This window comes from Gekko japonicus, unplaced genomic scaffold (assembly GCF_001447785.1).
Source record: "Gekko japonicus isolate JY-2015 unplaced genomic scaffold, Gekko_japonicus_V1.1 scaffold326, whole genome shotgun sequence".
In the NCBI taxonomy this organism is placed as follows: domain Eukaryota; kingdom Metazoa; phylum Chordata; class Lepidosauria; order Squamata; family Gekkonidae; genus Gekko; species Gekko japonicus.
Window position 1 is genome coordinate 492,192 of NW_015165245.1, and position 10,764 is coordinate 502,955.

The window sequence follows — 10,764 nt, forward strand, 5'->3', positions numbered from 1 at the left end:
CATTTTAAAACTAGTGGTCATTACCATAATTTGTGGCAGCAAATTCCATATATTGGTGATTCATACTGATAAGATTTGATTTTGAATATAAGCAGTTTGAAATATCTAAAGAAAGCTGGATCTTTCATAATAATGAGACTGTACTTGTGTACTTGTTAGTTAAATGAGATAAACAGAACTATATTAAGTTAAAATAGTTTAGAGAATATTTTCTATATGATCGCAGTATGGAATATGCTCAAACTTTGTTTAGGCATGAAGTTATCACTAACTAAATCTAAATTTTTAAATGTCTCCTCGACTTCCCAGTCCCTGTTTTATTTCTCCAGCCTGTCCTCCTCCTAGTGCTGCAAGTCTGCTGAATGGAATAATTTTCATTGATGTTTTCTTCATGGAATACCACCGAGAACGCCAGGTTGCCCAGATAATACCATTATCATATCCCGATGGGCCAGAATCTCTCTCAGTGTATTCACCACCTGTAATGGAAGCAACATTACAATATGTAAGTGGCTTGTGAAGGATTTTTACATAGTTGCATAGGGTAAACTGCATTTAACATTTCTGTCTCTCCTGCTCCAAATATTTATTTTAACATTTCTGTAGTCCTAAGTATGTTTATTTAGAACTGAGTTTCACTGAATTCAATTAGCCTTATTGCCTAGCAAGTACTATTAGTTTCTAAACACTAATAACACAAAAGATGTAAATGTCACTCAATCACAAATAAATGCTTCCTTTGGGGCATTCCCATGCACTTTTTCTAGGTTCATAAAAGGTGTGACCAGAAGCATACACTTAGTGTTCTAATTCTCAAAAAGATTATGCCACTGTGACCACAGTCCAGCCAAAGCCAAGCATTTTTACATTGCACTGATGTCAGCAGAATGTTAAACATGTGCTTAACTTTGTTCAGTGGCACTTAAATGTGCTTAACTTTGGCTGGATTGTATCCTTTAATGTTCATTATAACACTGTTTATCCAAACAGCTTTGCAGACCCCCAAAATATACAAACTTGGGTATAGTGTTCTGTAGCACTTTGCTGTGACCTAGTTGGCCCAGGCTAGCCTGATCTCATCGGATCTCAGAAGCTAGGCAGGGTTGGTCTGGGTTAGTACTTGGATGGGAGACCACCAAGGAATTCCAGGGTCGCTTTGCAGCGGCAGGCAATGGCAAAGCACCTCTGAACATCTCTTGCCTTGAAAACCCTATGAGGTCACCATGTCAGCTGCAACTTGACAGCATGTTACACACATAGAGCACTGTGGATGTCAAGAACACAATCCAGTGGGATGACCTTCTACTCTCCCATGCTCCTATGCAACTCTCCATTCATTTCAATAGAGTTTTTGCAGGAGAGCGCTTTCCAGAAGACTGTCTGAATATGTCACAATAAAGCTAAACTTTCTAGGCAACAGCTTTCTTCAGTAGATGCTTAAGCTAATAATGTAATAATATATAAATGATTGAGGTTATAGAAAATTCTATGGATGTGTAAAGTTTCAAGATAGATTATCTTCTGGGTCACATTTTGTTTATTTAACAGAGTCATTTATTTAATACATTTATATTCCACCTTGTAGTTTTAGTGGAATTCTTACAGCAGCTCATTAAAATCATAGTACTAAAATAGCAATCATATGAAGTCTTCGGAAGACTACACGGTAGACATTGTAAATAGCAGCAGCAAGATTCATGCTAAACATGCTTCAAAGGCCTGCTAGATTAAAAAAAATCTTGACTGCATTTCCCTGAAAGCTTAAGACCGAAGAGTCAGGCCTTTCTAAGCAGCAGGCTACAGTTGAGATGGGCTTGCGCTTTACTGCCACCTGTCTAATTTCGGGAGAAAGGAGGATGTGGAGGAAAGCATCTCCTAAACACACAGGAAGGTTAATTTTATTACCTCTGTAATATTTGCCATTAAGGTGACCAGCGTGGCATCTGTTCATCCACCATCCAGATCCATCTTGGTCAGCACAGTTGCCGTCATATTTATCGTTGTCACTGTCATGTGTACTGAACTGCATGCCATTGTGAGAGGTAAAGAATTTGTCACTTGGATCATCCCCAAAATCAAAGCCATCAAAGGCATCTCCAGCATCACCTCCAACAAAGAAAGCGTAGGTCAGGCGATATTTGTCTGCTTCAGCTCCTATTTTGAAGTGAGCATAATCTGCATGGCTGTTAAAAAATAGACACATTAAAACTTCAGATTTTAACAGTGTGGTCAATGAGATAATGTGATGCAAGCACTTCAAAGATAATATTCTGGAGTGTGTTGCTATGTTTCCCCTAAAACTGCAGTTCACACTCTCAGTAACTTCAGTAGTAATGTATTTCATCTCAGCAAATGCACAAGTGAACAGGAATCATTTGGCCCCCACTACATGGTTAATACAGTCAGTAGTGTACTTTACTGCTTAAATTGCTTCTGGAATAAACTTCTGCACTCTGGGTCATGTCATAGTAAGTAAAGGGTTTACTCATTTCTATAACTGAATGTGGTATTTTAGTTCAAAATAGCAATCCTTTCTATAGTTGCACATATCACACAAAAGAACACCGGGGTGTATCAGCGGTCTTTCAATAGTGCTAAACTGTAACATCAAAGAGAGGTATGCTGGATATGCTTCAATTGCTTTTTGGTTGATACGTTTTCTTTAAAATGAAAAAATTATAATACTGTGTTGTACTTGCAGTGGTGAAGGCACCAAAGCCAACTGAGTTGGTATATTTATAAATATTTTATCTATTCTAGCAACACAACTGTCAGAATATTGCAGTCCAGCTTTTATGAGGCTGAGGAGTAAAATTTCATGCAGATTTTAGGAACCAGAATAGCTTGGTTTGGCAGTCTGAGAGCTGGGAAGAAGTCTCAGGAGTTCAGGAAGCTTAGGGGCAAGATACTCAGAGGCAGAGGCTGCAGTTTTCTAGCTCTTACCCATTGTTCAATCTCTAGGAAACCCTTACATTAGAGGTTTACAAATTGTGTTGCTAAGGCTTCTCTTGACACTATTTTCTTCTAACTCAATGGGCACAAATGCAGCATTACAAGCAAATTCAAAATCTTTCAGTTATCTTCAGAGTTTAATTGCCTACTTTGGAAAATAAATGGTGAACTTGCAAATGCCAAATCCCTATTGAATCCTAACGCACACTTATTTATTTTTAAGACATTTTCCCCCCATAATTTTTACCAAGGCCCCTAAATAAGCTTACAAGAAATGTTAAATAGTAAAAAAAACTGGCTCTTGACCTTTATTTCTCACATTCTACCTGATGTACTCTGGATTGTGCAAGGTGTCACTTAAATCTGGATTCTCAAGAATACATCAGGTAGAGTGTGGGAAATAGAGACATTCATTTCACAGTACTAAGGACATTTTAAAATGGAAAGACTGATTTGGACTCCTGAGAAGATGCCAATGTGATCAAGTGATACCGGAAGTGGCAGAAGTTGTAGAAGCTAAAACAATCTTAAGACTAATGACAGTACATACTGGATGTAGGCAGATGGAGACAAATATGTTTATTACTGTATAAGAGGCTGCCAGATGCTGGCAAAATACAATTCTTAACTGTTGGCTCATGCATCTGAGAGCAGGTGGGGAGAGGAAAGCTGTAAAAAGTCTAAAAGTCTGGGTCAAATCCTAGCATTTGGCAATCATACACTGTAAACCTTGAACAGCCAAATTTCCAAAATCTAAGAGCGGAAGAACTAAACTGTAGTTTGACAAAGAGCACTTGCTGCTCTTTGTGTTCAGTCCCAACAAAGAGTTTACATGTATTTTGCTGCTACAGTTTCTCCATCCAGCAATGCCACATGGATGCAGCTTTTGTAGTTAACTTCTTCCCTCCCTATAACCCCCCCCCCAGCCATTACTCCTTCTCTCCCACCCACCTTTATTGTTCTTTCCAACTTCTGACCAGACTCTTTTACCCAGAGGTCATTTCGGGGGACAAGTAGAATATAAATAAAATTAATATCCAAAAAACACTACAAAAATCAACAATCACTGAGAAAGCTATAGTCATGTCCCTAATTGCAACCATCTGATAATAGTTAATACAATCTTCTTCAAGATGATTGGAACCATATCTTCCTTTTTGGAAGCACTAATTTTACCTGAGTGGCCAATCGCTGTGGCAAGATGAGAAAGGGTAACAAATGAAATTCATCCAAACTTCCACAGACTGAAATTTTCTTGTGAAAAGGGGCAATTTTATCTGTGAAATGCCTTTCAAAAAAGTCATACTGAGCCTCCAAGTTATCTATATTAGTATCATAAAAGCTTTGATAGAGAAGACTTTTCACAACTCAGAAAAGCTCTGCCTGGATGGCTTTGTGCAGACATGACAGTAGCACAGAATGAAGCAAATATTTCAATAATAAGCACTACAGTACAGGCACCAATGTGTGCTCTAAATGGTGTTTAGTTGTAGTTGCTCCAGGTTTTCTTTGACTTATGCTCAGGCTGTTTACTTATCCACTATATATTCATACTCTCCCCACTGGGGGACCCTAAGCAGCTTACAACATCATTCTTCCCTCCTTCATTTGCCCCAGGGTCCCCCAAGAATGGTCAGGTTGAGAGATAGTAACTGGCCCAAGGTCAACCAGTGAGTTTCCATGGCTGAGTGGGAATTCAAACCTGGTCTCCGAGATCTGAGTCCGACACCCTAACCACCACGCCACACAGAAAAAGGACTTATTGAAGCTGTTGGAAGCTGCATGTAGCTGTAGTTTGTCTGTCGTAATGTGTAAATCTCTCTCAAGAGATAATGAACTCAGGGCAATATCACTGAACAACTCTTTTAGTGGTATACCTTGTTTGGCCACTCCAGTCCTCTAGTTCTATTCTTAAGGCATATGGAACAGTAGACTGAGTGGTTATTAAATGTGTCTTCTCATTTCCCAGCCAGAATTCTGTCCGATCATTCGGTGACAGATGTCCAAATCCTTCCTTGTACTGAATCCAGTTTTTCCTAAAATCTTCACTCCCATCAAGCCTCTAATAAGAAATTGGAGAAAAGAGGGGAAGAGTAGAAAAATAAATAAAACCAATACACACACTGATTTTCTGTGCTATACTAGGCATTCTGTTCCATGCAGTCAATTACAGACAACATACCCTTTGAACAATTGTCCACCCATTGCCTGCTGAATCAATTTCACAGTAGACCAGGAACTGCTCCTTGGTTTTTTGAGGTTTGACGAAGTAGAGGCCACTTTGTCTGGCACCTTTATTCGCAATATCTTGACAATCTGTAATAAACAAACATAAGCAATGGTTAGTAGCTTAATTATAGTCTGTCATATTCATGATATGCAAGACTGAATGCCCAGCTGTACAAGACTGAATACCTAGGTGACTTCAATTGGTACTTTAAAATTTATTTCATTTGTATTCTGCTTTTTCTTCAAGGAGTTCATGGCAGTGTACCTGGTTTATCCTCTCCTAACCCTGTGAAGCACAGAAGTAGTACTCTACAGAAGGGAGATTTTCCTTCTTATTTGCTGTTTTGTCTTATGTGCTCTTGTCTGAATATAGGGCATTTTGGTGTGGCAGGAAAAAAACATTCTGAATGAATGTTTCCATTCACAACTGCTGCAAAAGTTATGAATTTCATACATGGGAAGCATTTTGACCTAGGAAAAGGCATAAAACCTCCTTTGGCTCATCCTGTATATTTTACAGACATGTCTGCTTTCTGGCATGTATTATGAAATTATGATTGACTGGAGCTTCCTAGTGCACATATACCACATAGGCGTATATACTGAGAAATATATACATGTGCAACATTATGTATGTGCATCAATGATTCACGATGATCTCTGATTTTTATGTTTTTCCTGTTCATTTTTAATAATGTCTGAAGTAGTCTTTTAAGTGCTTAAATCTTTCATACTGATCACAGAGTTTAATATGGTAATAGTTTGCATAGATAAAGAAATATATATTTTAAATAGCTTTAAACATCTGGAAAACCTACCTATCAATCCCTAAGACTTCCTTTCTAAACATATTAACCTGTGAGTCACACTGTCTCTAAGGCTGGATGAAACTACGTATGAAAAAGTGTGCTTAGAAATTGATTCAGAACAGAATTACAAACAGTAATATGTACAGACCAAAGAAACCTGTCAGTCTGCCTGTACCTGTGTTCTCTTAGGAGTAGCTCCCATAGTTTGTGGATCAAAGTCATCAAAGCCATCTTAAGTAAACAGAGACGGTTATTTAAATTGGTCTCAGTCCAGCAGCCTTTGCTCCCAGGGCTAATTCTTACCAAATGGATGGACTCATGATAGCCAAATGAAGACAAAGCAGATCTCACCCAAGTACTTTAGCACAGAAGTCTCAGTTTGCAACACAGCAAATAGTATTTTCTTGTACCTCTTCCTGTTAGTTCCTTTATCTGGACAGTGTCTTCACATGGCTGCTGACATCGCGCCTCAAGCTGAGCAGTCTTCTGCTTTAATACCGCAATTTTGTTATTGTTGGATACTACCATTTCTGTCAAAAATCTGGAGATTAGATCAAAATTAAGTACAACAAGGACTTTTGTTAAAAGGAAATACTTTCTAATTCCAGTGGTACAAGAACAGATACATTGGGTATAATGAATACAAAAACTAAGTGTCAGGCAAATAAAAGGATGATTTTCTGTTTAAACTATGGGGGACAGTACACAGTTGGTGTTTGACTGGTATGCATAAAGATCAGCTTTAGTTTATTGGCTAACCGATGCACCCTCCTTTGAAACTGCACAGTCAGCTGTGTAATTTCTGAAATGATTGGGCAAGACCTTGTATGTCTTGAATTCCTATGCACAACAGCTCCTGCACAAGAAAGGAATGCCTGGCTGGGACACATATATAATGTCGTTTTACATCAATCTATAACATCCCCAAACCAAACTATTAGGATGCAATACAAATGAATACTCTTGAAGATAAGTTTAAATTTATGTACATCAAAATATTTGGCATAGCTTGGTTGTGAAAGCGGCTTCTACAACAAAAATGATGTCTGCCATTCACATCAGTTTCAGCTGGCCTAAGCTTGGTAACTTCTTTAGGTCACAGTTTTACAGCCTCATTTGGTACATACAGGGAATTTTTTTAAAATGGTTGTGAAATAAACCCAGTCCATTGAATATTAGGATCCCTATGCATAACTGACACTGACGGAGATTGTTTTTAATGCATAAAAATTGGGAGACCTGTGACTAGAATTCATCTTCGTACATTTTTATTGCATTCTGCCTGTACTCCTGCAGCAGGGTGAGCATGTCAAAATGAATATAATAATATTGGTTTGATTACAAAACACAGGTAATTCATGTAACAGATAACAGAACAGTGCTTTTTATCTGAATGCAAAGCACATGGTTTAGTCCAATCCTATGTTTACTTGGAAGGAAATTTTATTTAAATGCGAACAGGATTGTAGTTGGATAGAGGCATCATTCTCCTTTTTAGTTAATTTAAAAATAACAACTAAAATATCTTATTTGACTATGATCCTGTGGTTCTGAAATTTCTCAAAGTTTAAAAATATGGCAAAATATGTGGATATGATATAAATTAAAGGAGTTCCCCTCCTCCTTTTGTAAAGTATGTATATGTACAGTTTGCTATATAACTATGTTTGTTATATATAACCAGATAGATTATATACTTAGGAATGCTCAAAGGGTCTTGTTAAAGAAATGACAAAATATACCTTACCATGAGAGAACTTATGTATGTGGCATGAACATTAGCACTGCGATCCTAAACAGAGTTACACCCTTCTAAGTCCATTCTAAAGGTATAACTTTGCACAGAAGACCTGGAATACTTGTTTATCTATCTTACTTTGCACCTCACAGTTAGGGGGGAAAAATGACTGAACCATACAGTAATTAGGAAGCAGTATTTTGGAAGATCAGAGAAATAACTGTATAAGTCCAGATCAATAAAACACTCATTGTAATTTTGCTAAATATATATAAAATAGTAAATCTGAAAGATTTCAAATATGCTTTTAAACTAGAGTCATTAGCACTGGTGAGATTAATATTTTGAAACAGAAGGGATATATAGACTACATTTTTGGTTGTGGCAAAATGTTACAAATAAAACAGCTCACTGAAATCAAGAGAGAAAATTGTTACAAATGCAGCTTAAATACAACTAATTAATACCCTTAGACTAGTTCAGTGAAATTCACAGCAGTTATCCTGAATTTACAGGCAACCATTTTGACATACATGCTACCGCACAGCTGTACTCGATATTCTCATTACTACTTATCATTGTGACACACGTGACCAAATGCCCTTTTGGTGAAAAAGTTCATGTCAGGCCAGTATAGTTAACATATTGAGATCAAAATCAACAGGCAGAGCTATATGTTATACGTAACTCTGCAATTGTTTCCCCAACATTTGTTGAAAAAATGTAGCTGAGGGAACTGTGATTGAGGCAGGCACAGGGTGGTGAAGGTTCTTTAACCCTTTCCCTTACATCAATTTACTATCTAAAATTGGCACTCTGCTAAGGAAAATACTCATTTTTTCCCCTCCAGACTGGGTAATAGCAGGTTAGGAGGTGGTAATTTTTGGTAGGAAAACTGTATACAGAGAAAACGTTAAATAACCCCATGCAGGTCTCTCTCTTAACTTGAAGGCCCTGTGATTGCAATCTGTAAATATAAATCATTGCAAAAATAATCATGGATGGAACTGCATGCCTTAGAACATGGGTCCCCAATGTCTTCTGAGCCTGTGGGCACCTTTGGAATTCTGACACAGCGTGGTGAGCACAGCTACAAAATGGCACATCTCATGCAAATTTGAGGTATGTAAAAGTGTAGACTTAAGTAAGTAAAATGTAAGGACCCAAACATTTTCTTTTACTCAACAGTACAAGTTTTAGGCAACAATTTAGATGGAAATAGCAAAAATCAAACAAGGCAAAATTCGGTGTACATTCTGAAGCAGTAAGAGGAAAGATACCTACTGTATTGTATTTTCATGGGCCACAATAGTGTTTTCATATCTGATTACTTCATCAATGATGTCTCTGGATTTTTGAGCAAAAGCTGAAACCACATCTGCAGAATATACACAAAAGTATATAAAACATTAGTGATAAAGTGCTGAATAAATTGGGAAGTAATGGAGCATTGCATTGTAGCGGCCTCTGTGCCCTTACTTGGCTGAGTTGGTCGGTTTGGGACGTGCACATTTCGGATCTGGTGGAACAAGTCATCTGTTATAGCTGAGGAATTTGAGATCTGCTGCAGGATATTTTCAAGTACTTGGAGATCTTGATCTGTCTCAGGCTGATATTTATTTAAGAAATTTGCAATGCCACATGTGGTGGGGCAATAGTTACCCTAAAGAGAAAGAAAAAATTAAATTATGTTAAACATAAGGAATTATATAATAGTCATACTAGTTCTCCTCCACTGCACATAGATTACATTTGCCTGCAACAGATAGCAGACTGTATTAGAGGCCTTAAACATAATGGCAAAATGGACATTTTTAAATACTGCATGCAGTTAAGTAATCCATTTAAAGCATAAATATTTTCAATCATGTTTATTGCCATAATAATTATATCTGTAAAAAGTGCATACATAAAACAGACATTGACTTACAAATCGTTCATCCAAGATGCAGCAGTTATCCCTGGTAGCCACATACTAAGTGGGAAAAGATAAAACAGCACTTTCAGTGATTTTGCTACTTTAGTGATTACTTAAGCATTCTTTTAAACAGATTATCACTCTGCCCCATACCACTTACTGCAGTGCAAGTTGAAAATAGGAAACCTAGCAAAGACACCCAGATGCTGAAATTCAGTTTCATTGTGTGTAGCTCCCAAACACTGAAGAGGCAATACTTAAATCAATGCAGCTTTCAGGGCTTCTGAGATCCAGTCTTGCTCTCTGAAGAGCACAGCAACAGCTTAAGGGATCAGCTGAAACTCAGCGGGTGGCTACAGTGTTGTAAATAGGCAGGGGACATGGCAGAGGGAGGGTGGCCTCTTACTGGTTGAGTGTGTGGGCGTTTCCAGGCTTTGCTGGCTCCTACCCATTTCAGCACTAAGGTATGACACACAAATGAACAACCTCCCATAAGTCCTCCTTTACAACAAGTTGCCATGTGGAGCAATCACTTCCAGTAACCAATTGTAACAAAAGTGACCTAATCTCTCAGAGACGTGACAAAGAAAGAGATAGAAAGGAACTCAAAAAGAGAATCTAGTATTGGACATATGCTGTCATTCATTCCCAGTGTTCTAATAGATAAAATGTGCTTGTGCTATTTTAAAGGACTACAATATCACTTTAAAATGACTGATTCAACCCCAACTTTTTAATTCATTTATTAGCTTCTGAGGACAAAGAATTAGGTTCTCTTAAAGATGCACATAAACCTGTTAGTTGTAGCACATGGGAAGAGTTTCCAAGATGGATCTAGGGAGGCTTCCCAGAGAGTCCTGTTGTTCCTTCGTGATAGTGTCCTGGACAAGATCTTATATCCAGAAAGAGTCAGCCACTCTAGGAATTTTCTTCAACAGCATCCTGAAGATTCTTTGTTTTTGCTGTCCCTGAGGACGGTTAGGAAAAGAGTGGCATGCTTTTGACTAGTATAACTTTTAGCTATTTCTATGAATACGTAAACTAGTGACTGAGAAATAGTAGGGGATGGTATGATACTTACCTTATCAAATGTAAACCTCAGGCAGTTCCATATGCAG

The 10,764-nt window shown here is 37.8% G+C and overlaps 1 protein-coding gene across 1 annotated transcript; it reads right to left on the reverse strand.

Annotated features, from left to right (window-relative positions):
• Positions 1-285: 285 nt before the first annotated feature.
• On the reverse strand, positions 286-9,869 carry FGG (fibrinogen gamma chain). The gene is made up of 9 exons (XM_015410071.1): positions 9,807-9,869; positions 9,659-9,703; positions 9,208-9,391; positions 9,013-9,106; positions 6,401-6,531; positions 5,135-5,268; positions 4,830-5,014; positions 1,906-2,183; positions 286-479 (listed from the first exon to the last, which is right to left on the reverse strand). The coding sequence occupies exons 1-9, from the start codon at positions 9,867-9,869 to the stop codon at positions 286-288; spliced, it is 1,308 nt and encodes a 435-aa protein (XP_015265557.1).
• Positions 9,870-10,764: the final 895 nt, after the last annotated feature.

Excerpts from the sequence above, each read along its gene's own strand:
- FGG (XM_015410071.1), bottom strand. The coding sequence starts at position 9,869 with ATGAAACTGAATTTCAGCATCTGGGTGTCTTTGCTAGGTTTCCTATTT. Across the intron at positions 9,704-9,806 it reads TATTTTCAACTTGCACTGCA|TATGTGGCTACCAGGGATAA; the intron begins GTAAGTGGTATG and ends TTTCCCACTTAG. Across the intron at positions 5,015-5,134 it reads GGTGGACAATTGTTCAAAGG|AGGCTTGATGGGAGTGAAGA; the intron begins GTATGTTGTCTG and ends ATTTCTTATTAG.